This window comes from Chenopodium album, chromosome 21 (assembly GCF_948465745.1).
Source record: "Chenopodium album chromosome 21, dcCheAlbu1.1, whole genome shotgun sequence".
In the NCBI taxonomy this organism is placed as follows: Eukaryota; Viridiplantae; Streptophyta; class Magnoliopsida; order Caryophyllales; family Amaranthaceae; genus Chenopodium; species Chenopodium album.
Genome location: NC_137854.1, coordinates 20,054,364 through 20,082,130, shown reverse-complemented (window position 1 = coordinate 20,082,130; position 27,767 = coordinate 20,054,364). Strand labels below are relative to the sequence as shown.

Genomic DNA, 27,767 nt, shown 5'->3' with positions numbered 1-27,767 from the left:
ATATATATATATATATATAGGGTTAAATGAGAAGGACCTTATAATGAGAAGAATGAGAAGGAATCTCATCCATTGAACTAAAAAGATCTAATGACTCTAATGACATACTTCATTAATGGCAAAACTATAAATATTGTAAAAAAAAATTGTCATTTCTTTCTTCCCTCATTTGTTCATCTTCCTTCCATTTCCTCCATATTCATTACTTTCCCCCATTTTTTCTCTTGAATTTCTTTTTCCATCTATTTCTCTTTCTCTCTCCTCCCATTCCTAATTCTTCTCCTTCTTTGTGCTCCATATTCTCTCTTTCTTTTCCTCGATCTTTAAATTAAATGTGCATCATTCGTGTATGCCTTACTGATCTACAAAATGTGCATTATTCTTGAATAAAATTGTGCAGATTTTAAAAGTGATACATGCATATTTACAAATAGAAACGTGCAAATCTTTTGTACTAAAGATGTAAATTCTGCTAATTAAATGTGCATAATAATGTTGAATGTTCATATATATATGAGGAAGGTATTTCAATCAATCTCAGTTCAATTGATTGATTGATTTTCAAACTCTATATTTGCTAAATTATAAGCTAGATCCTTTTTTTTGGTTAAGACATTGTTTAACGTTATAAATTTGTATTCATAGAATAATGTTTAACACTACGACAAGTTCGAGAATGCGAATCGACAAAAGAACTAATCTACTTAATATAGCCCCAAATACTTATTTTAGAGTATGCAAGTTGTTCACTACCATAATTACTTTCTCATCATTATAATTAAAATCTTGATCTTTAAAATAAGTTTAAATGGAAAAATCTAAGTGTTTCGTTGTACTGAAGAGAGGTATTGAAAGTAAAATTTATGTGCATAAATTTTGTATCAAATGTGCATAATTTTTATATTAAATGTGCATAACTTTTATATTAAATGTGCATTTCGGTAGATAAAATATGAATCGTGGGATTTACATGTACGATCAAGATTTCTTCTCATTTTAAGATCATTCTCATTGGATCACAACCACACACACACACACACACACACACACACACACATATATATATATATATATATATATATATATATATATATATATATATATATATATATATATATATATATATATATATATATATATATATATATATGTTTTTGCTGAACAACTATATGTTTTTTACTGAACAACTATATGTTTATTCTGCCTTTTTTTTAAAAAAAAAAAAAAATCTGATGCACATAGCGTCTTGCATCCGCCTCCACACAAAAAAAAATTCAATGGATTTATGTTGACTTGATAGACCACTATCAGCTAATGGTGCCCTAGAAGTCAAGGATAAGGCATAGACCAAACATGTAGAAGCTTTTATGTTATCTAAGAGTTCATGTCAGAAGGATGATTGTGGGGTTTTAGTTTAATACTGCAAATAAGGGTAAATTGGTCCATAATTAAATAATAAAAATTTAAAGCACCTTCAAAAATTTATACAGAAGAGTAAGGATTTTGCAGATGGTTTGAGAAGGTAGCAGCTGTACATGTTACAACAAGCAATCAAAATTACATTGAGAGGATAACTAGTACGTGTTTTGTGGGTCAAATCTTCTCCTCCTTTCACGCGTGTAGTAAGGAGTTTGATCTATTGTTCTCCTCACATAATCAATGAAGGGTTGAGGAGTCTGCGGGGACCGTTCAGTTTCAGGATCATGGCTTCTACGTTCAGGAGTATGAGGCGCGGTGACATTTTGGGCAGGGGGAGCAATATATGAGCGAGTACTTTTAGGTTTGTCGAGGAAAAATATAAAGATGATAACAGATAGTATCAATAATATAAGCCCGGTTACCCCTGCCCAAAGTGTTATATCAGAAGTTGATGCCTTTTCCTCCCCTACTTCATAGTTCACATACAGTTCTACTTTCTGTCCTGTTAAAAATCAGAATAAAATATTATGTGCAAAAAGAATAGATAAACTCTCCAGATTATGTGCAAGACATGGAGGCATATGAAGACCATAGACATGCTTACCATTGGCTGGAAGAGAAAATGTAAGCTTGTCCTTAAAAGGCTTCGGTTTTAGAATTTTGACCTAAATGTAAGCAAAAAGGCAGAACAATAACATTATTAACAGAATTTAACAGCACATCTTCTACACTATGTTCAGTGATCTTTTAAGATGTCAAAACAAATCTGTAAGTTTCATTGTTATCACTGTCATGTTTTTTCAATTTTGCTATTTTTTTTTCCCATGCTTTAATCCTCCACTACGTACAAAATATTGCTGAAACTTGGTAAAGGTTTCTATTACCTCATATTGTGCACGCCCACCAATGCCATAACCTTCTTTAAACAATGTCCTAACCATCAACAAATCTCGGTTGAACCAGTGGATGCTTACATCTGTTAATTTTACAGACTGGTTTATCGGTACCCATAAAAACTTGCAAAGGAAAAAACACACACACACACACACACACACACACACGCACACACACACACTATTATGCAAATATACACATCATAAAATAATCAGTGAAAAAGTCTGAAGAGAGTTAAGCAGAGCTGTGGGACTGAAACAGACAAAATTCTTATTATCAATTTACATTTGTATATAAAAAAGTACATAATACATTGCTACATTAGAGTATTGTGTTCACCTTTTTCAAGACTTATGTTTGCATATAATTATCAATGGCAAGGGTCACAAGTTGACAAGCCATAACAGACTTAGAATGATTAAAAGAGTAAACAGAATGATAGTCTCTCAGCTTCAGACCTCTCTTTGATCTCACAGATGAGAAATACTATGACTAGGAAAAAACCTATGGAAGTTGGAAGTATATATATTATGCCCGAATAAAAAACACATAATGAGCTAAGGCCCAAACATAAAATTGAAGCCCACGACAAATACTCACTTCGTCGCTGTCACAAGAACCTTGAAGCCGAGTTATAGCTCACTAGCCCAAGCTATGTCTCGCTAGCTCCTATTTCATGCAAGAGTTAAAGCTCACTCGTCTAGAGCTATAGCTCCACCACTGTGATTCTCCGACGGCCTTCAAAAATTAGCTCACTCTTCCACAAGCTATTTCTCAGACCCTTCCGTGCATTGTTCCCCTAATAGCTACCTAGCGAGCTCTAGTACACCTGCTCGTTTGCGACTATAACATATTCAAGGCATATTTTAACATTATCATTACATCTTCTTGGAGTGTTCATTGTCCCTGAATGTTCTTTCAACTTTAAGAGACTTGTCTCTTTGGAAGCACTTTTTTTTTTTTTTGGAAAGCTCTTTCGAAGTACTTCTCGTATAACTCAAAACTCCTAAAAATTTGAGCAATCATGCTATCAACTTATGTTAAATTAACCCATAAGTGTTTGAGTACCAATATGCACATTCTAATACGTGTTCCCAATACACAATTTGTGTCGGGTAACCTCTTTATGCCTTTAACATGAGAGATTTCTAAGGAAACTTCTTGAGGTTCCTTAATCCTTACATCCATCATGATCCTCCATACCCAATCCATCAAGTTTTAGGCTCAACAAGGCCCATTTTTACATTGCAAACAATTAGCTGTTCACTAAGAATGCTTAGAATTTCCAAGGAAAAAAAAATACTCCAACGGGAAAACCGGAAAAGGATATGCAAGGTACCCATGGCGTCTCCTATGTCACCACTATGCCCACACAAACATTGATAATAGCATTGGAGACCAAAGGTTATATGCACTATGAGGAAGGTTAAGAGGTTAAAGAAGAGAGAAATTTTATTCACTCTTTATTTTCCACGTTTCAAACCTACTGGTGTAATTTACCATATATGCCATACACTACAAAATCATCATAGTCCTGATCTAGATGAACAATAATTGCGGTTCTGTCACCTTAGCTTAAATTTTTTTTCTAATTTGGTCCTACCCCACACAAGCAAACACAAACACACATGTAATTTTAATTCACATATAGCATGTGGAATATTTTAAGGCATATGTTCAGGGAAGAGCAACACTTGATTGTATTTTATTCTTTTCCTCAGAATAGGCATATCTCAATAATTTTAGTATTGTTTCCTGGCCTTCACTTTTCAAGTTTCTTTCCTTTTTTCTTTAGCTTTACAATAGAATTTGTATATTTGAACATTAAAAAATTTCTATCTTAACAAATACTAAAAAATTCCCTCCACCTAAATATAAAACTCATCTATGATATTCAAAGATGACCGGAAAAATTACTATTTTTTAGAAAATAGAAAGAGATACCATTGAACTTCAAAATATACCCCAACTTAAATTGACTTGTAGGAAAAAAAAAAAGATTTAAAACAAAAGGAAAAGTAAAATTACCTGTATTGCCCACTACTGTTATGATGCTTCTATTGAAGTTTCGTGTCAAATTTAACTGCAAAGATTCCTGATCTCAAAAAGGTTAGTATTATTTATATCACTTTTGAAGGAAACTTAGTAAAGATGCACAAAAAAGTTAGTAAAAACAAAATTTAGAGGGCACTGCTGAGATTTTTGTTCCTGGGATTACAATGAGCCAGATCAAAAGTTTCAAAACACAGTCCCTGACCTTCTCTATTAGGAAACTTAGCTCTCAAGGGTCAAATGGAAAGACACTAATTGCAATTGTAGAAGGGATAAAAGTGCCTTAATTGCATGGGTAGTAATGTATACCTTTTAATTTCCTTAACCCATCTTAGACGGAACCCTCAACCATTCAGTGCAACATTGCTATTAATCAAGACAAGGCGGCACTATCTTTCTCCTCCATATGCACATTACAATTTTAAAGTTCAACTGACAAAACTAATTACCTTATCCATATCCAATATTGAAAATCCACCAAGAAATAGTGCAGATGCAGAGCTTGACACATCAGCTACATCTCTCAGTTTAGCGAAGATTGAGATGGATATATCTTGTCTCATATCCTTCAATTTCGGTGCCGCATGCACTAAATGTTCAGGAGAGTAAGGGAAGAAAAGACAATATGTATCACCAGTATCAAGATCCTTCCATGGCTTAGCATGCCTGTAAGAATTTTGATTGTTTATTTTTTATCTTAAAGATAAGTAATAAGGAAAGAGATGAAAATAGAAGCTTTGAAAGTGAAGAAGACCATCAGGGTGGGGGGTTGGGGAAGCAGGATCAGGAGCATACCCTATAAAAGTAGGCTCCACTTCACATTCAAAAGGAAGGTCCACATTTTTGCTAGGACCTCCCAATCCATGGTCACTGCAATATTACACGTTAGAAAAATTAAAACTACACAATAGTCATTAGACATTTGCAAGGAATCAATATTTAGGGGAAGGTCATATTAGTCATAGTCTATTATTAGTGACTTGGGGAATAAGCTAGAGTTTGTTAGGAGAGTTTTTCTATATATAGGCCTCATTAGGAGGAATAAGGATATGTTGAATATTGTGAGGTTTGTTATTGGGAGAGAGTGAGCCTCTCGAAAGCTCATGTTAGGAGAGCATCCACCTCTCGAAAGTGGAATTATCATTCTATTAGTGTAATTCACATATTATCAATATCATCAGCATTGTTCTTCCCTAATTTCTGCCATAATTAGAGCTGTAATCATGTCAGAAACCATGCTAATTCCTAGCAACATTCATGTGAATGAAATATTGTAACACAGCAAAAAGTACCATAACAAAATCCCAATCTAGGTCTCATGTCCACTTCTACCTAAAGACATATTTGAATACATAATTTTGTAAAAATACCTCTATTGAATACAGCTACACAAGTATGACATATCCATAAATGAATATCCTATGTTACTTTCTTATTCTAAAATGGAAACAGTAAGCACTTTAGTAAAACTTCCAAATTGGAGTTCCCCAAAGAACACCAGATCATATTTGCAGATTTTTTGGGAATCCAGTAAGGTATTTTCAGTGTTACAACTAAGTTGCATTCAACTGTATTAACCCTTAAAATATCAGGATTGAAGAGTGAACCATATGCTTTATGAAATTTTACACTCAAGAATAGGCATAGGCAGAAAATGATACTCTTGATGTGAAGTGGGAGGCAGAGACATCCCTAAACTGAGTGTTTCCCATATTACGTGTTACCCTAAACTCTGTGTTTTCCTCAATCTAACATTTCAAATAAACAATGGAAAAATCATTCATACGCCATGCAAATATTTTATTCCCTGAGAAGATGATATTGTTGCATATATTGACGACTACCCATGATTCACATTGAAACTAAACATTACAAGTAGTCACAAAGAACAAATTATCAATCATATAATGCCATTACCATCATCATAGGTACTAAAGTACACAGCCTTATTTCTACAATAACAGAGAGACTTTTCGTAGACCCTTACTTGAAAAGCAACTCGATCACTAGCTACCTTACTACAAGCAAGAAGAAAAGGACAGCACATTCATACATTTTATTCAACTATAACCTACAATTTAATCAGGTAATGAATCTCACACTATTTGTTGGAATTGGATGATAAATTATCAATTCTAATCAAGTAAACCAATATTTTTCCCTACCTTTTAAAAAGTTTGAGATAACTCTTATGAATAGTGTTTGGACAATTATACTCTTTAAAATGTTTATTTACTTATTTTTCCTCATTAATGTCAATTGGCTCATTATTTTAACTCTTAAGAATAGTGTAGGACAATTATAACCCTAAAAATATTTGTTTACATATTTTCCCTCATTAATGCCCCAACTTAAGTTGTAACATAAGGCCAAACCGAAAGAGCTTCTTGGACATGGCTAGCTATGGCGCGCGTTAGCCGCCCTATTTCTATGAAAGTATTTCAACTTTTATCTGCGGTTGTGAGAGAGATAGTGTATATTTGTCAAGATCAAAGGCTAATTGATCAACCTAATCAAATAAACATGGGGGAAAAGAGAATCAGAGATCAACTGGTCAAAAGCATGAGAAAAAAGAGAAATAGCTAGAGATAGTGAAAGGTAAAAATCAAATATAATGATTTAATAAAAAAATAAATTACTACCTCTGTTTTTTTAGTTGACACCGTTTTTTTCACGTTTGCCAATGCACAATTTTACCAATATCGTTAATAACTAACATTGTAAAATTAAAAAAGTGAATTATAATTAGATTTACATTGAGATGATTGAAACAATATCCCACACCACTATGTTTTATCGTAGCTATAAATCACAAAACCTAGTCAAAGTGTGTAAAAAACAGAAGAGGTAATACATTTGCATTGGAGTCTTTGCAGAAAACTAGAGACAATTTCACAAACCTGAATTTCACTGAGAATTTATATCCTCCCGGGGGAATATGAATATTGGTTAAGAAGTCTGTTGGAGTATCAACGTATATGAGATCTCCATTCAGCACTCTTACAGTTGTTTGCAATTCCAAGCTTGAACTACGAAATGTCACTGTTCACATTGTAGATCCTTAAATGTAGGTCAAATGAATCTACATATACTATATTTAAATGCAAAATCTTCATGCTTAAAATCTTAGGACAACTTGCAGCATTATGAATCAATACTTACCTGAGACTGTACCCTTCCCAATTGCCACAGCTTTACCAGAAAGTGGGTTGACAGAAACAACACTTTCATCACCACTTGACCATTGTCCTAATTCTTGACCATTTAGTCCTAGCAAAGAAACTCAGCAAGGTTGGTTGACAGAGGATCTCAAATCAGGAAATAAAATGCAGCACCAAGAAACTATGATCTTCAGTCAGGAAGAATTCCCTTTAATTATGGTAAATTGCCACAATCTGAGAAAATAAGCTAAGAAATCCAGGTTTGCATACATGAAAGGAACGTAGTCTGGTCATAGTCAACACAATGATGTCTACCTAAAGTGTGCTTGGACGAGGGATTTTTTTTTTTTTTTTTTTTTTTTTGGGGGGGGGGGGGGGGGGGAAGGGGGGGTTGTTGGGGAGATAAGAAAGGAGTTTACAAAATACCAAATTATTTGAACTGAACTAAGAAGAATTAGCCGCCTTTACCTTCTACACTGAAGTTCAAATTGCTTCCAGGGTGAAGAATTGGATCTTGTGGATTGATATGAGCTCCCACAGAAACCTAAACATACCAAAGACTAATTCACATGAAAATTCTATATAACATAATATTGTAAGAATTAAAATGCGAAGAGAAGGAAAACAATACATCATCTTTAATCTTTTGATTAACACATAAAATTTAGTCATAAAAAGGGGAGATTATATAAGGTAATCTTGAATTATAGGTCATCTTCCAAACTGATCCCACTCCATAACAATAAATCCCTTATAGGTATGCCCATATTAATGATGAATGGATGTAAAAATTGTCTGTCACTTAACATTAAATAATTTTCATGTAGGAGGGTTTCATATCCAAAACAATTCCAGCTTTAGTGTATATTCATATGCTAGAACAATGATCCCTGTTAAACAAACTTGTGCATGAGTTTATTAGGTATATAAGATGTGATACATATTATAGTATTAAAGAACATTTTTATTTTTTAGTACTAAGTTTCATAGAGGGATCATTCCCACCCTAGTTAAAATGGCTAAGGAAAACATCTCTGTTCATGTATCATGGAGAATTTCTTTTCCAAAACACGTCAAACTAAGATCCTTTGTATGTCTATCTTCCCCCAACGGATGGCATGCCCTTCCCCTGCATCCTCTTCCCCCCTCCATCCAATTTTATATAATAAGAACATATAAACATCATGAGCATGGAAATTATTCATTTGATGATATTCTTACTGTTAGACATCACTCTTAATTTCTTAAGAATCAAGAAAATGCAAAGATGAGAGACCTGAGATAAACAATTACCATCACATAGTCTGACTTCTGCAGATTTCCACCAAATCTCACACGAACAAGAGCTCTGCCATGTTTCACTGCCTTTGACACAACCAATATAGAAAAATCATACATAATAAGATCATTAACCCAAGTCAAGTTACTTTATGATCCAAAAAAAAAAGAATACAACAACAACAATAAAAAAGCCTTACACTGTGTCTGGATAAAGAGAAATGAAGGGAAAGGAAGAGAAGAGAAAGGGAGGGATGCATCATCCTTTGTTTGGGTATCTAATGTAAGGAGGGAAGGGGAGGTAATTGAAAGGATCTATTTTCCTTCCCCTTTTAATAAACCAAATCCCACCATTGTTGGAGATACTTGGAAGAAAAATGGAAGTTTACCTTCTCCCTCCCCTCACCTCCCTTTTCCTCCCCTCCATTTTCCTTCACTATTGTTATCCAAACATAGTGTTAGTCCCAAAATGATTTGGGGTCAGCTAACATCAATCGTCAAAAAAAAAAAAAAAAAAAAAAAAGACAAAAATCCAACTGATGACAAAATGAGCTAAATGTTACAAAGATTGGTCAAGCTAAGAGTAATAAGAATGAAATATGTTACAATATTACGGCAAGTAACTGAACCTTAATTCTCTGAGAAGGTAAGATAATTAACATGAATACCTTGATTAAAGCACTTCCATTTTTCTGATTAACATTATCAATAGCAACAATGTCCTTGAAGTTAGTCTCAATGTCAAACACCACAACATCATGAGCTTCAAGAAAGGGATTTCCTGCTCAAAGGAATTTTAAACATCATAAGTTTCAAGAAAGGGATTTCCTGCTCAAAAGGAATTTTAACGTTGCATTTTTTTAAAGATAATATCTTATCAATGATTAGCAAGTATGAATTAAAGTGCGATGTAGAATACCCAAACTGTCAAATAAATAAACAGGGAGTTCAAGTTCAGCGCCAACAGCAAGGTGGAATGTCAATTTCCTCGAGAATCTGATTTGAGCAACCTAGATTAGAAAGACAATGAACAAGCTAACAATGATTAGTCATGAAAATTAAGAAAACAATCATCAAATAAGCAGACTGTATAGTTCAATTGATCAAACCATATGCCACTGAGTGTCTATAATAGTACCTCAGCCACCCTCACACAAGAGGCAACCTCAATTCTCCCGGTACTGAGGTCTTTGGCCTGGATACAAGCAAGATTGTTGCTCTCGGTTGTTGTAATACTATGGCCAGAAATAGAAATAACACCTTCAACGTTTTTTCCAGAACATCCCAATAAAGAGTAAGCAACTGTTTGACTCTGATTATCTTTAGTTTTTTGTGATTTTGAATAAGGAGGTAAGAGATCTGATGTGGTATAATGTGGAGGAAGAACCCAAGTAATTGGAATCCCTTGAGCAAGAGGAGGATCAGGCACAACCCTTATGAGTAGGGAAGCGCTGTAAGCCTTTGGATGTAAGTTAAAACCGGGAGACGAGAAGTCACAAGTGAATGTAAGTGCAATTTTGCTTCCCCCACCAGACCTGAGTTGAAGAAAAAAAAAAAGTACATTAAGAAAAGTACAAACTTTTTTAATTGTATTTTACCACCTAAAATAACCAGGCTTTTTATTTAACCACCAAAAATAATTCTACTTTATTTACCACCTAATTAAAAGATAAGCTATAGATTTGACCACTAAGTTCCTCCACCTGGTGAGGAATTCGACTGTAGGGACCGCACACTAGTTAGTTTGACCTTTTGAACACCTTTTCCCTTGAATTTTTCCTATGAACTAACCAACTAATTTTATAATCTAATTTTCTTCCAAATTTTGGGAGAGGAATTTAATGTTTGGAGGTTGAAGCAGTTGATTATGGAGGTTGAAGGAAGTTAATAGTATCCAATGATGGTGAAATCATGGAAAAAGTGAGAATTTGAGCCCACAGCCGGAATCCTCACCGGACTCAGGGAACAGAGGTAAAATCAAAAGTTTTTTTTTTTTTTTTTTTTTTTTAATTTCAATGGTTATGTAAAACAAAATTAAAATTTAGGTGGTTAAATCTAAAACTGGGTTATTTCAGGTGGTAAGACACAAAAATTCCCTTACTAAATTGACAAAATTATAAAAATTATAGAAATTTTTGTATTTTACCACCCCTAAAAAGCCCACTTTTTAATTCAACCACCACTTTTATATTATTATTGTATAACCACCTAAAAAAGAAACAAATCTAGATTTCACATGAATGCAGACTTTCTCATTGAAGGACAAACATCCAGGCCCCATATGAAAACAGGCCATTCCACATGAATGCAGATTTGCTAAGTGACTCATGCACAAAAATCAAGCAAGAGCAGATGATTTCTTAGCTACTTTTTGAAAAGAACTCATGGTTACGGCCCAAAATAAAGTGTCCTAGTGTCCCACAAGTCCGAATATTAAGGTATAATATGAAGAGTCCAAGCAACATTGCTTTAATCACCACAGTAACCAAACCAAGAATCCTGCGAAAGTAACCTATGTTAGTCAAATCAAGGTCTAATAAAAAGTCTTAGTCAAAGCATCAAATCAAAGCTCTGAGAAAGGCCTAACAAGGTGAATTCAATGAGGCGCAGAAAGGCATAGTGGCTGTATTAATTTTATCTTTACAACCTTTTGATTCTATAAATTTTTGCTTCACTTCGATGAGATGTGCACGTCACACCTGTGTTAGCCCTAGGCACAAGTTTTACATAATTTGCTTTATTGCAACTTCAGCCTTTTTCAGACACAGGTTTTACATAATTTGCTTAATCATCACAATTCCTCAATCCGGAAAACTATGTTTGGGTATGCACATGCTGTATCACAAATTGTTGGGTACCAGTTCAAGGTGGTGCTCAATCTAGTAAACGATGATACCAAAATCATAAACATTAATCATGCGGGACCCTAGCAGCAAACAAAACTCTTTTAATACAGTGCTTTTATTCAAGCTGTTAAACCATGGATCCTAATAAGTTGACACACAAGAAAAGCTCATTTAGCCAAATCTCTCTACTTTATGCTATATATCTCTTTAGGTTCCACAATGCTAGCCAGGAAGTCTCTAAAAAGAAATATGTCATTAGTGAGTTAAGTTGACAGTTTACAACAAACCTGCCAATGAGTGAAATTTGCACCCAAACCCACAAGGATTTCCTGGACTTTCTATAGATGAGAATAGAATAAGCAGAGCTCTTTATTTCTTTTTCTTGTTTCCATGTAGTTGTTTACTTTCATCTATCTGTTTTACTAACTAATTTTTCCCCGCCCAATTGAGAGTAGGATAACCAAAATATAAAAAACAAAATAGAAAAACATACCTTCCAGTTAGAATCTTTATAAAATTGATTTCTTCCTCATACCCATAGCTGCTCAGCTCCAAATTTGGCCGTTTGTATTTGAAATCACTCTTATGCTCGGCATGGTGGAAATCCAGTACCTAGTTATGAGTATCAGATCCATTTAGCACAGGAATTAGCATGAACTTATCAGTACAGCACTATAACTAGGTGGTTATTTTCAAGAATCACAAATAATCTAACCTTTTCGTTGTCAGTAGTCCACTCGTAATTCTTGCAAAGCTCGTAAAATGAAAATAAGTCTCCCTAAATAAGTCAAAATATCAGTAAAATTTAGAAAGAAAGGATGATAAACATATAGACATATATCTGACTCATCTTGCCTCGACTAAGACAGGAAAAATAGGCATCTCACGTCCAACAGCCAATTGCTGACTCTGTACATTCAAAATTGCTGCAGATGGAATCCCTACTCTGACTATACCATGTGCTTGACAAAGGACAGTTCTTTCACTTCCATAAAAGGTAGCTACTATGGTCTGGGAAGGGGAAAAAAAAAAGTAGTAAAATCAGTATAAATACATCAGTTTGACAGCAATTCATGCACTATGATACAAGAAAAAACAGCTGAAAAGGGAGAATCATTCTCTTACAGCATTTCCCAGTGCTATTGTATATAGTTGTCCCACAGAAGCATGAACTGCCACAGTACTATCGTTCATACTTGTATACTCAATGAAGACACCAATCCTTGGTCCTCCCTTCACAGTAAGCTAAAGAAGATGTTAGAAGCATGTCTTGAAGATGGAACAAAAACAAATGGTACAGAAAATACCATTTTAATTGGGAGTAGAGAAGAAAAGCTTTTTTCCCTGCAGCACAATCTTGTCATACACATATTTTTCATTTCATTTTTTTTTAAACAAAATACACGTAGTACTTTATCTTTTTAATTAGTTACGTACAATGAATGTCATTACTCTCTCTTGCTTAGATCTAACATTTTAATTAGAAAGTTTAAATTGTTGTTTACATATGTATAATATGAGGACAAGATTTTCATACTTTAATATTACAAGTTTCACTTCTGTCAGAAATACAAGTTAAGGGTGAGTAACTGTCATGCAGGCTTTTATTATAGCTAAACCTAGTGCAAATAGATTATTGAGCAGTTATGCTTGATAATAATATGAACATCAGATACTTACCACATAAGATGCACCAGGAACCAAAAATATATTACTAGGGTGTAACAAAGGTGGAGCATAAACTTCAATCGTGATGTTTCCACTGTATATTTCTCTACCTGACTGCTGTCTAGAAGTAACCTGAAATATAATTTTAGCAAAAAGGATTAATTATTAGAAAAAATAAGAAAAAAAAATCCATAATGTAAAAACAAAAAAAAAAAAGGTTATTTCTACCAAGAAAAAAAGAATAAAAAATAAAAAAAGTTATCAATAATAGAATTTTCAATGTATGAATACTTACATAAAGAGAGGTTACTCCAGCCGATCTTCCATATATTGTAAAGTTGGAGACATTAATATATCCATCACCAATAGCTATATTATCATCATCTACAAGGTTGACTATATGGTCCTTTATGAATACTTGAATTTTCATGAAAGCATACTGCCAAAAGCAAAAATGAACTTAGAAGGATAAATTAGAGACAAAGGGAAATTGTCATATTTTTATGATTGTATTTAATATGTGCCATTCAACATAATAAAATGTTGCTTTCTCACATTACAAAGTGGGGGAAATAAAATTATTTGGCACAACAAAAGTAACAACAACGTTTCATATATATCAAGATATTTTAAACCACTCTTATTCTTTACAAAATTTTAGAAGAAAAGGAGTAACTGTATAGTGCCAATTGTAACCTGGAAAACAGGCTGAAGCCGCTTATTTACCTTAATAAATTGGTTATTAATGATAGTTCATAAGCAGATATGAAATTTATATCTTCTTCCAGATGTAAAAATGAATGTTTGGAAGACAGCCCCTCATATGTGATACTGGATTCACAATAGAGGAATGAAGAGAGAAATCCAACCTGAGAAGACTCAAATAAGTTCCCGTCATCTGTTCCAGCAAGAAGGTCAATAGAGATTAAGCTTCCCTCCTGCACGTCCCCAAGGCAGCTTGTTAATCCATTTAAAACTACAATAATCCAAATTCAATATAAACTTACCATCAGGCTTATTCCTTTCTCTGGCATAATCTTGAGCCAGTCCACCTCTGCAACTTTTACCTGATATGTAAGCAAGACAATTTTAAACAAAACCTATGTAATAGTTTAGATTTCAGAGTGCCATACTTTACAGCCTGAATTTGCTTCATTCTACAAGAAAGATGCTTTAAAAAGATACAGAAACTGCAGCTCATTATAGAGTTTAAAGTTTACATTCTTTACAGTCTACAGTAACATATAGTTTGATCACTGACAAATCAATTTGTATGAGGAAAACTTCACAGATAATATAAATTAATAAATAAAACTTTTCTGGTTAGGAGAGTTACCATTGAAGCAGCTTTAAGTGGAGGAGAAAGCCCTACATCAGTTACATCTACCACTGTAGTTCCCACACCTCTAGGAACTAAAGTCAATGGTGAACACTGTAAACCTGTTGCAGGCTGCATAACTTTCAGAACTCCAGAATCTTTCACATTAACCTCCAGAAAACAACTTCCTCCAACAACTGAAAGATTCATCTGAAATAAACAACATTTAGATCTGCAGCTTGAAAAAACATCAGGAATATGAAATTTAACTAGCATGCAATTTAATCAACCTACTTCAAGAAAGTTTCTGCAACAAATAAATGCATTATCAATGCAATACAATAACAAAAGTGGAAACAGAGACAAAAATTTGAAAACAGAAATGTACACTTTCACACTCTCCTTATTTCTTTGGTAAGTGTTGCAACAGGAAGTGGAAAATACTTTAGGGAACATAGGGGGTAAGAGTTAAATACTTATATATGAAAGGGAGCTTGTCCCATACTCAAACCTGTAATTAGGTGGATGGAGTATTAACTCCTTTTTTAAAATAAAATACGGACTAATAGAGAGAGTATAAAAAAAACCCCTCCTTTGCCTAAGCCATAGTTGCATTTTACAAAGTAGATGACTTTCCCTATGCATTTTTTAAACTAATTTGCCTCATTTCCCTTTGTGCAGCTCGTAAAATAGTTTGGCGAATCAATTCACTTAGCCCTTAGAGCACAGGCGAAACTTTCCAGTATACATTTGAATAATTATAACTGAATAGAACAGCTACCTTTGCATCAGGATTGAAGAAAAGCAAGCTGAATTCAGGATATACTTGTAGCGTGGAGACAATCTGCATTTTATGAAAAATGTAAAGCTCTTAATAATAGGATTTCCTAATTTTAAATCATGTTTGAAAGGAAAACTCTTGTTATGCACTGTTGCGAAGATAACTTCTTGATGAAATTGTTTCGTCCTCATTTTACAGAAATAATCTATGTTGCAGAACATACCTGAAGACGAACAGCATCTCGAAGATCTGAAGCATCAAGTTGTGATAAAGGAGAGCCATTATTGAAATGACTCTTAACCACAGCATGCACAGTGCACTAGAAACCAAATAAAACATACTAGATAAGGATAACAAGCTATGATTTAACACTATAACACCAGTCAAGTGTAATCAAGATAAATAAAACAAGATAACATTACAAAAACCTAGCATCAGAGGACGCATATACTCCTTGATGATCAATGGTGCAAAACATTCAAAAACAATAAACTATGTATCAGAAGATTCTATGGGGGAAACACAAAAACAAAGTGAAACCAAAAAACAAAAAAAAAAAAAAAAAGTGAAAATTGAACAGATATGGCTAAACAAACTATGTATAGTGTAGTACTCCCACTATCCCTTATCATTTGCCCCATTCTTCTTTTTAGTCCGTCTCAAGTTTGCACCATACTATTTTTGGGTACAGGGGACCACACCTTTACCACTACATTAACCCCACTAGTTGAGATACACATCAAATTCATAGCCAGCTAAAATATTTCCTAAATCTATGGGAATATGTGATAAGAGTAGCATTTAGAACTTGGGGTACACATTACTAAAGCAAGTAATTAAAACCTATGTTTTCCATTGATGGGTGTATTTTCCAAACCATGGAAATAGAAGTCACATAAGAAAACAAAAATGACCAAGTCCAAAGCATAATTAAAATAGTAAAATATAACAATACCATCATGCTAAGTTAGAGCTCAGCATGATGAACTTACTTAAACAAGAAATTTTGGTAGCAAGCATGATCTAGTTAGAACATGTTATAAAAAAAATAAAATAAAAAATAAAAAAAGTGTGAAAAAGAGCTGATTGCTTTTTTTTTTTTTTCTTTTTTTGTTCACAGAAGATAAATACAGAAGAAGTTTAAAAGAAGAAAATTGATGCAAAGGATTATTCTAAATAAAGGTCTCAAAGATAAAGAGATCATTAAGAAGTTACAAACGCATCAACCACATCAAGCATAGAGACTGCACAACAATCATCACCAAGCTTAGCTTTTTCAGCAGTACCTGTCCTGATGCATTTTCCAAACGTAGGTATCTTTCCCAACTGGATACGGACAGTTGAGAATTATAAGCTTCATCCCAAGTTGCCAGCTCCTGACAGTTGTTCAATTCCCATCTTAAGGGGACAGAAGATGAGTTGGCAAAAGCATTTCCAGAATTACTGATCCCAACTGCTGATAGTCTAATGGTCCGCCCATTTGCCACAGTTTTAGGCATGGAGCGAATGTGACCAGGGTCACGATCAGCTTGAATAGCATGTTGTATAATGTCCAACTTGTTCACTGAAATAATATGCAAAAACACGAATAGTTGGAAACTCTTGCACAAAAATTCTTCACCTTGAATAACTCTCGCGAGTGGGTCTGGGTTTTTACAAAGATTGTATTGGGGAATTCTTCATCATAGTTACTTTTGGAAAGGTTTGGAATCCCTTACGCATGGAGTTTCAAAAAAGATCAGTTTTAGCTGAGTTATTTATTCTTTTTAATAGAAGATTAGATGTGACGGAAGTTAAATAATTGATAATTGATAGGGTAAAAAAAAAAAGGAAGTCTTGGAATTATTCAAGGACAGATGAGAATGGAAATTGTTCAAACTATTCTAGACAAAAGAAGCATCTCATAATGTTTCTTAAGGAGTCTATCTTTCACATATTCAACTTGAGTGTGATTGGAAGCACATCATTAATTAAATGAAACAGTTTTGTTAATGTGTTTCAGTAATAGAGGACTATTTATTCTCTGCATAATATTATGGATTTTTAACTTTTATCAATTTTCAGGAGTTCGACACAAATTGGATAAAGAATTAGGAAACAAACCAGGTTCGTCGGCTAGAACTACAATTGAACTAGGAAAGCTACAATCAAGTCGCAATTTTGCCTCTGCAACCACAGGTTGCGTATGGTCATCTCCAACCAAATTTCCACGTTTGAAAACAAGTGTCTGAACATTAAAACAGGAAGGAAGGTAAGATACCAAATCAGCAAGATAAGATATACTTCTGCAGAAAATATTATCTGTAAAGAATAAAGTAAGAACAGCTAGACTTACAAAGTTACCAAGCACTTTGCATAAAACTGTGTATCCGTTTCCTTCTGAATTTTGGACTTCATGGACAAGGACTCCATCCTTAGGAAGGGAACAAGTTTCATCAAGAACTTCTACAGTTTGTATATAATCAACTTCTTCCTTCCATCTTTCGGGTCCTCCAGCAAGTGCAACATTTAAATGGGATCCAAGGGCTAGATATAAATAATTCAAATTCTCCCATCCATCATGCATTCCTTTTTCCTCCAAATCAAACCAGTAACCACCAAACTTATTGCCATCTCCAGCTTGATGTAGAATAAGTGGTAAAAACGATGCAATAGGAGCAGATGCTTTTAACAATATCTGCTTGTTAAAATCAGTGTTTGTATGCATGGAAAAAGCTGCATGTAAAACAGTGCGACCAGGACCAGTAGCTCTAAGGTGGGTCCAAGCACAAGTAGGACCTAGTTTAGATCGGTTGCTGTTCATGAGTTCATTCTTCATAGATGCCTCAATAGTAGAATTAACAATCATAAAAATTTCACTTCCAGTAGACCACTTTATGCGTGAGCTAAAAGCATCGCAACGGTAAAAAAACACACCTGCCATCAACAAGAATTCATGAAATCAGACCCTAAAACTTCAGTTAACTAAGAGCTAAATGAAACAAACTTCAATGAGTTTTACCATTTGATGCTTTCATAGACACAGCGGCTTGAAGATGTGACCCAACAACAGTCTCTACCGGATAGTCTGGCAACATAACCATTGAAGAAGGTAGAGCAACTTCAATGTGCACCTATATCACATAAAATTAAATAAGTACAGGATCACAGAATTAAAGAATGAATTCTAAGTAAATAAATGGAGTCCTTTAAGGGGCTTTTCAAAAAGAAAAGTATACAATTTTTGATACATCAGAAAGCATTAAATTACTGAAACACATTATGAAATCCAACACCATGTAAAAAAGCATTAAATTTCATTTATTATGCAAATAATGATTCTTCCAAGAATTCAACAAGGACTTCTTGACAACATTTTGCGTTTTCAGAATCAAGTCAAACCACCTTGATCTGATTTGAAGTAACTTTTCAATTGGCCTTTATCATGAAACAATGGAGCTGTAATAATTTGCAATCCTAGAGGCTATGGTGCCACCACATTATCCTGATTGATTTTCTCTTTCCTTTTATAATCTTATTTAAATGGACAACAAGGAATGTCACCGTTTAATCAAAGGAAGGCTGCATCAATATTCTCTTAGCTAATTAAAACATCCATGTACAGAGAAATTCAGATAACCTTGAGCTACAGATAAATAATTCAAGATCAGATTAACAAATTAATGATGCTCAAGATGAAAGAGGTTTGTTAATTTGTTTTGTCAATCATTTCCCAAATTCAGTCCCTATATTAAAGCAACAGTCCCTTCCCCCTCCCCCCAACATTCAGCCCCTCTCTTACCTATAAATAGTTGTAGAAAGTTATAGCTAACTGAGTTAGTAATTTTTTTTTTTTTTTTTGAAACTGAGTTAGTATTTAATCGTATGCAAAGATGTCCATGACTATGTTAGTGAATTAGATATGAATATACAATACACCACTAGTAGTAAAAAGTTATGGATCCGCCATTTCTTAAGTAGACTAGTCTATAACAACATTAACTTCCCAATATGTAACCAAACATATCAACATCGTATCTTCATATATGACATCCAAAGAGGCTCATATAGCCCATTGCTCAACAATTGTACTGTAATTCAACCGACCAACTATTTGTTGTCCTATGATACAATTGTTCAAATAAACTATTATAGTACTATTTGGAAACCATCTGCTAAGCAGCTAAGGTTTACTATCATTTTAGATAGATAAATTTTTCCAATTATAAAAACAAGAGAAACCAGAGAAAAAAAAAAAAAAAAAAAAAAAAAGAATAATAATAAATTTAATAACAAGCAAACAGTTGTTACCTCATCAAAATTGAGATTATCAAAAATGGAAACAGCTTTAACAGTGGCTTTACCAAGCCTTTTGGCCTGAACAACACCTGTTGCTGATACAGATAAAATACTATTATCAGAGGATAGCCACCTATAATCAGCAGGTGAATTTGCACAACCTACAAGACCAACAATAAAAAAAACATAGTTAGAGAGTCATAAAGTAGTATAACAAGGTGGTAACCAATTGAGCCAGGCAAGATAAGGATACATACCTCCCGCGGCATTTAGCTGTGCTTCCTGGTAGATATCTGGTGACCATGGAAGCAGAAGGGGTGACAATGAAGTGTTAATTCCTTCTCCTTTAACCCTCACTGGGTCACAGACCATAACTTCTTGAACAACCTTCAAAACCTATAGCAGAATCCACTTACATTAACACCCTCTGTGACTTGATGTTGTATACTGTATAGACTAATTCACAAAAGCCTAACATCAAATGAATGGGAGTCCATTCCACCAATAATTCAAATACTCAAACCTTGGATGATCAATAGAGCAATATGCACAACAATAGAAAAGCTGCGTCTCTCTCATAAATTTGATAGCTTGCTCACCAGTCACCATGGCAAGCGGAATAGTACATATAACCTGCTGCTATTTGTATCAGTGAGAAAGCAGCGGTATATAGAGAATTAATTAAAAAGGCTCTATGTAGAGTATTATGGAGGCAGCTCTTTATTATGTTTAAAAGAGTTTAAGAGAAAGTTCAAAGCTACAGAAGGACTTTCCCATAATTAGGCTTTCTTAATTAGTCTACAAAGCTAAAATTGCTTGGTAGAAAATGTGCCATCCCAATATTGCTGGATGATGAAAATCAATTGCTTCAGGTGCTTGTAATAAGAATTATATGATAAAGTTTCTATGGGCTTCTGCACAAGATCAGGACAGGTTATGGTTTAATGGATTCGTGCTCATTACATATGAGGCAGAGACTTGTGGAGGTTGCAAATTTCAAGCAATATGTCCTGGGTCGTGTAAGAAAGTTGAGCTGCAAATAGGTAGTTACAGCTAATGATGGTTAAACTTAGATGCAAACTGGTGTGAAATTTGTATGATCTGGGGCTCCGTGATTGTGCAATCAAGTGATCAACAATATAATTATGCGGAAGTTATAGACTGGAAACAAAGAAGAGCAATAAAGAACACAAGAAGAATTTTACATGGAAATCCTCTTTGCCAAAGGGAATTAAAAACCATGAACTTTGCACTAGGACTTTAATCAATGTATGAGATGATGATACAGGGGTCTAAAGATCTCCCAATCTAAGCCTAAACACAAATTCTCTCTCTTAGAGTTGTCTAACCTATCTAATCTGATAATTACACAGAATACACACTGAGTGTTATGTTCTTAAATGGCTTAATAGGCTATTTATTAGGGTACAATAGTCTCCTAAGTCCTAACCCTAGTAGATTAGTCCCATGTTTCCGGAAATATAGGGCCACAAGGTCGTGTAGTGTAGTCCTCTTGTGACTTGTTTTAGCATCAGGATACACGGTTGTGACTCGTGGCCTACACAATAGTGTAACTCAGCCTACGCGGGCATGTAGTCTGCTTCCATCCTTAGACAAGCTTCCAACGCCTCAAACTCTTATGGTATCAAATCCCATAATTGTTTCCTTCTCCAAACAATCCTCCTAATTGAACCATTTCCACAATTCCAACAAAATTATCCATCAAAAATCTATCATCTGCTAAAGGGGAGATTTGATAAGATTTTAATGGAAAAGGATAGTCTGAAACAATCAGTTCAGAGGATATATTGGTGATATGAAAACCTTGTTAGACGTGAGCTTGTTTAGTTCTTTAGCGCGTGAAGAGACTTCCCTCCAACCATAACTAGGAAGGGCTATTTACTGATGCAGATTGCAGAATAAAGGATTGTTCTGTCTTTTGAGGTTTTACATATCTGTTCTTCTATAATGTTAATAAAGAAAACAAAAATAATTTATCATCTTCCATAGTAAACAAATAGCCTAGAACAAAATCCCTTTTTCTAAAGGTTTGGTTAAAAAAAAAAAAATTCCCTTTTCAAAAGAAAAATGATGCATATTAAATAGTAAATAGTTTAGTGCAAACTGCCAAAGTGGAAGTATTATCACATAAGAGTGACAAATGAATTCAGTGATAGTCAAGATCTTGCATATTAATATTAGTGAAACATTACCTCTTTTGCCTCAAGATGGTCAGTAGAGTAAGTTAAAGAAGCTGATAACTTTCCAAGTCCTTCTATAGTGGCCTCTAAAATTCTAGAATTCTGCCGACCAGACTTGACGGCAACACTTTCTGGTACGGGATAATTTCTCCAGAGTTCCGGCTGATCATAGTTCAATTTCACATCCTCATTCTGCATTCAAGTAATCAAGTGAGAACTCACACAGTTCACATACACCAAAAAAGTTCACATACACCAAAGAAAATATGGGATTAAAAACAGGAAAATGAAGGGTATACTTTCCTGAATACTTGAAATTCATAAGTTTTGTTTTGTAAAAAAAAATATTACACATGAAAAATAAAGTATCTAAATCGAACCATCAGCTTACTAATATGTTCATTCAGAGGGACTCAGGGTATATGCTCTTTGACATGAACTCAGGCACACTAGACTTAAAAAGTGGAACAGAAACTGTAGCAAATAATAAATTTCAAGAGATGGAGAATTTGTGTGCTAATTCTGAGAAGACTCAGGTCAAATTTGCCAGGAATGAAAAGATAACTGGTATTACAGAAGCAACTAATGTAATTTGTTTATAGGGTAGGATTTGCAGCACGCCACTACCCTTCCATCTCTTTAATAGAAAATGATAGTGAAGAAGGACCAGGCTTTGGGTTTTTTCAGGTTGCCAATAAAATTATAAATGGTATATTTGTGTTATAAAAAAAAAGAACAATGAAAATGGTTCGAAGGAATCCCTTTTTTTTCTTCTGAAATTAGTTGATTATAAACAAAAATTATTGAAATAAGAGGTCTTGTAATAAGTGGTTCTCAATCAACTATAGCATCCTTTTTTTTCTTAATAAGGACTACAGCATTTTTTCGTCCTACCAGCAGCCTATTCGTTTAAAGCCAAGGTTCAACCAAACACCACAGAGATATACAGATGTTAAAGTACCTTTGTTAAAAAAATTACTCGAGCATCAGGCCCTCGAGAGAAAACCTTTAAATCAATGAGATATTGTTGCCCGGAGACGACATACCAACGTGCACTGGGGGGTGTAGGTTTTACTCCCTCAAAAGGGTCACCAGATTCAGATAAAGGCAGCAAGTATAATGACATATAATCTGGCAGAACAACATTTAAAGATGACATCTGGACATGCCCAGCAACCCTGGTATCCTCCACTATGATACTGGTTTCACCTAGTTTTAATGCATGCACAACACCCATCATAGCATCAACCTGAGCTGTTGAAGTATTCAGTGCAAACCAGCGGTGATATGGAGAGGGCAAAGGCACAACTGCAAGGACAGACGTAAATGCTATGAGCAATATGAAATAAATGCTTGCCTGCACATCCAGTTGATACAATACAACGTTTTAAAAAAAATTTCAGCAGGTAAAATTTGTTTTTACTGGGTCTATGGCAAAATATTGTAAGCATCTGTAGACTTTAATGTAGAATCTAAATATAAATTTATAATGATTTTTTTGGTTAAGTGGAGCTTAATTGTGAAATATTAAATGACTATTGACTATACTGTTAAGTTAATTATGCAAGATTAAAAAAACAACTTTAGGAAGTAGAGAATCACAAAATCTCACAATCATGCACTCACTTCATTCGAATAATTTTATTTAAAATTATTTAAGCATAAATTCCTCCTACAGTAGTTATTTGTCCCCTTTTTACAATTTGGTAATTTGGGTGGAAAAGCTAAAAGAGTAAAACAGTAATGATAGGCATGTGTGGTGCAAATATATACTCTTATTTCAAGAATCCAGCAAATAAAGAGGCCTTTATGATTATGATGCTTTTAATTTACCTATTTGTCACCAGACGCCATAGATGATATAAATACACGACCCCTTTTCTTTTCTTTTTTTTTTTTTTTTTTTTTTTTTTTGACAGTTCTACCTGAACCGGATAGAATAAATATTTTAAGTTCCTCAAAAAAAAAAAAATTAAAGGCATGCAACAGCTTAATTATAAATGCTTTTATAACATTTGCATGAAAATATACAAGAACGAGCTAGGGGAAAAAAACCTTGAGGAATGTTCCTCCTCATGACTTTAAGACTGTACTGCACTGTGCCACCAACAAGAACAAGAACTGGGGAAGGAGGATCCAATGACATGGCTTCTGCTACAGTCAAAACAATCTTATCTGTCATGTTATCAAATTGTGGCTCAAGCAAATGAACAGAGACAATTTCATGCCCAATGCCAACTCCCCTCACTACAAAAAGGTCTGAAAACACTCCCTGCACATAAGATATTGATCAAACAAGCTGCATATACACAATGAATTTAACACTGAACTTCTTATGAAATAGAACATACACTATCTTCAAGCTTTGTCTGAATATTTAAATCACCACAAAATCCACTGCAGTCACTTAAAGGAGAATCACCCAAAGGGACATGAACAAGGTGATGAGATGACTCGTCATTTTCAGGCATCAGTTCCCAAATAAACCTCAAACCCACTAATGAAGAGAAGACGTTATCTGCGTAACAGATCAAGAGTGAGCTTTATGCCATCAAACGATGCTACTTCATGCACAGAGGCCAAACAATACTCATAGCAAAAAATACTTTGAATTACTCAGAAGCTTGTTACTTATGTAAACATTACAACTTTTAGTGATCCCACAAGAAGTCATGAACAGATAAGATTAATCATATAACTGTGATGTTGATACATAATTGCATTGAAGACTATTATTAGGAACTCTTGCATAATGGGATCATCACATGTCAGTAATTCAATATGTCAGAAGCATAAGTGCCACCAAAAATAAACCTGAAAAGGGAAATAAACCACACCTAGGGGCTAGGGAGCATAACCACTAAAAGAGAAATACATCAAATTCAGGTGAATATGTCAAGATTATTGTTTTAAATACCTTCTTTGTCAAAAGCACGGACCCGGAGAGTTGCAAGACCATCCAAGTCAAGTTTAACAGAGCTATGGAATATCTGGATCTTGGAGAACATATCAATGTATACCTTACAACGAACTACGGTTCCTGTGCGAACATCAGCGGCATAAACAGCAGTCTCCTTTCTTCCAGTGTAAGGAGCAATTGATCGTAACCGAGCACTTGTTGAACAATGGTTACTCTCATTGTATTCAGGTACAACAGATAATACATCATGATGATCCCATGACCTGCCAAGCCAAAACATAAAATAATATGATTACTAACTAAAATTATACTCCTTTTATTCATTTACTTCATTTACTTGCGATTAATGTTACTTGGACTCGGGTACCCATGTCCAACATGAGTACGTGTCCAAGCATCCGACTCGGCTATATTGTGAAAAAATTCCATTATTTTGAACTAAAAGTGAAGTGTCCGGGTGTCATATCCATGTCCGAGTGTCGAGGGTCCGAGGCCGTCCGACACCAGTATGTGAGGTAAAATGAAGAGTCCGAGTAACATAGAATGCGAACAAGAGATGATTAGGGATGAGGGCAGACATTACAAGCAGAAGGAGGATTCATGTTTTTCTTATTCCCATTAAAAGAGGCTGACAGAAAGAAGCTTAGTTTGAACATCCCAATAAAAGAATGTAATACACTAATACCTATACTCAATAGCCTCAACAACCTCACCTTAGCTACAATTTTATTGTCGATTAACCTTCAACATTTCACCAACTATTGTATTGTTGTCAACATTTTGTATGCTATTTATGGACCTCGGACAAGCTTTCATTCTCCTATGAAAGATTCTCTAGGGGTTTCCATGGACTTCAATTGGAAAGAGCTCAGTCAGGCTCACTTCAGTTGAAAATCCAACTTCTCATTAGACACTATTGTCCACCATATTTTATAATTTTTGAAGGGCAGCGACGCAGCGTACAATAGATCAAATTGTGTTAACCCCCAATCTGCATAGCACCCAATATCTTGCTCACATCTCAACTAAATATATATCCATTTGTCATTGTCACACAAATCTCATAGATTCCTTCCTCTAACCCTTCAAAATCCAATGGTAAACCTTAACTTTTTATGAATTCGAATTTGTAATTATATGGTCTCCATTTTCTAGACAGGGATGGTAAGGACGGCAACACCAGCCTGTTCATAATTCATTGGCTCAATCTTATTCTACGACATGCCATCACATCATGAAGGTAATTCCATAATGAATTGCCTCACATCACATAAATGAATAAATGATGACTGGGATTCCTTGCACTCTAAAGCCCTTATTTTACCCTAATATCGGAAGATTTTTCCCCATTAGTAGTCATTTGTAATACTTGTTTGATTGAACCTTTTTAGATTACTTCATCTAGTACTTCAATACTACTTCATTGGTTTAACTTGCATAGATATAAAGGGACATCTCTATTAATGTAACTCTCATACGTTGGTTGTTTGATGTTTTGCCAAAGGTTATGTTGAATTGAAATTGTGAAAGGCCCTTGTGATGGCATGTTTTAGACCTTCTAATGGCATATTGGAAGACACTCCCTCTATCCCTCAGTTGACAAAATTTCCTTATAAAGTCTTCCTATATAGTCGACACACAGCACACACTTATCTTTCTTTCTGCAATGTGAGCCTTTTGGACCAGCTAGTAAGGAATATTCATGTTTTGGATGTTCAAAGAGTTAGTTGTTGTTTAATAATGTATTTGATTCGATGATAACAGATAACTGACTAGCATTTAAGCATGGCCTAGTTACTTCGGAACTTCATCCCCTCTCCCCCCCCCCCCCCCCCTCCGCCTCCAAACACCATTATCCGAAAAATCAATAACCTCTCAACTTGATATATCATTGGCTCATTGCAGTTACAACCAATGTGGCTAATTAGCTTAGCTTATTTAACTTTCTTGATCATTTAGTTATTGTTGTGTCCCAACATAGTTGTTAAAAATATATCCAATTACAAAAGCCTGGTAAACTTAACATCACACCAATACAGCTAGTAACTTTGAACTACAACACCCGATTTCGCTTTAAATTTCTTTCAACTCTTAAATAGGAGCAGTAGCTTCAAAGGGTGAACAGTATGTGAGCATAATTCATCAAATTCAACCGATTGCAAACTATTCGAGAACATTGTCACAGCACAAAACAACTAACCAAATTATCATATTTCAGCAAATAATCCAAATAAAAACCTACCAAAAATAAAAACCCACATCAAAAATTGAAGTAAATGAGTTAAATTATAATCAACTAACCATTTGAAGCAGCCATCACTACCAAGGAGACGATACTCAACAGGATGAGTCATTTTTGGTGGCAAAAGAATGTTAACATCAGCAATGTGGGGCCCAGAAATACATTGAACCCAGAAATTATTTCCATTGAACAAGATGATAATAGCTAAAATAACGAACAGATTGCTGAAATGAAGCAGCATGTTCAAAGAAATATACCCAGAAATCAGCAAAAAGACATTGTCAAAAAGCTTAGTTGAGGGTTTAAAGAAGGAAGAAGAGGGGTTTAAGAAGTGAATAATTGAAGTTAAAAAGATTGTTGAAAGAGAATCTTTTGGAAAAGAAGATTTATGCATCAATTTTCAGGATGACATACTATAGTGTATACGAGTATTTTACATTTGCTTTAATTAATTAATTAATTCGATAAAGTTTCTTTTGTTAAAAATATAAGAAAATTTTATTTTAATAATTTCAACTTTGCCCACTTGAATAGAAACCGCATTCTAAAGTTGGGATTTTTTTAAAAAAATTAAATCAATTTTTAATGAAAGTCATACGATATCCACAAAAGTGATCTAAATCAACAATACAATGTTTCATATGTGGCTGGCCACACGGTGTGGCCAGCCACAATTTTTTTTATTTTTTAAAATTCTTTCTCTCTCCTC

At 34.3% G+C, this 27,767-nt stretch overlaps 1 protein-coding gene across 1 annotated transcript; it reads right to left on the bottom strand.

Moving 5' to 3' along the window:
* Positions 1-1,433: 1,433 nt before the first annotated feature.
* LOC145603112 (nuclear pore complex protein GP210-like) lies at positions 1,434-27,425 on the bottom strand. The gene is made up of 36 exons (XM_081659243.1): positions 27,118-27,425; positions 24,814-25,079; positions 24,248-24,414; positions 23,952-24,168; positions 22,858-23,204; positions 21,909-22,088; positions 19,953-20,091; positions 19,708-19,856; positions 18,419-18,530; positions 17,753-18,333; positions 17,521-17,644; positions 16,704-16,981; positions 15,641-15,736; positions 15,418-15,480; positions 14,655-14,846; positions 14,326-14,385; positions 14,188-14,256; positions 13,614-13,757; positions 13,331-13,450; positions 12,776-12,895; positions 12,506-12,661; positions 12,366-12,428; positions 12,144-12,262; positions 9,943-10,339; positions 9,724-9,814; positions 9,473-9,585; positions 8,820-8,891; positions 7,995-8,070; positions 7,528-7,635; positions 7,266-7,407; positions 5,161-5,235; positions 4,815-5,031; positions 4,342-4,408; positions 2,304-2,395; positions 2,024-2,084; positions 1,434-1,921 (listed from the first exon to the last, which is right to left on the bottom strand). Exons 1-36 carry the CDS (start codon positions 27,297-27,299, stop codon positions 1,575-1,577), a joined length of 5,802 nt encoding a protein of 1,933 aa, XP_081515369.1. The 5' UTR covers positions 27,300-27,425; the 3' UTR covers positions 1,434-1,574.
* Positions 27,426-27,767: the final 342 nt, after the last annotated feature.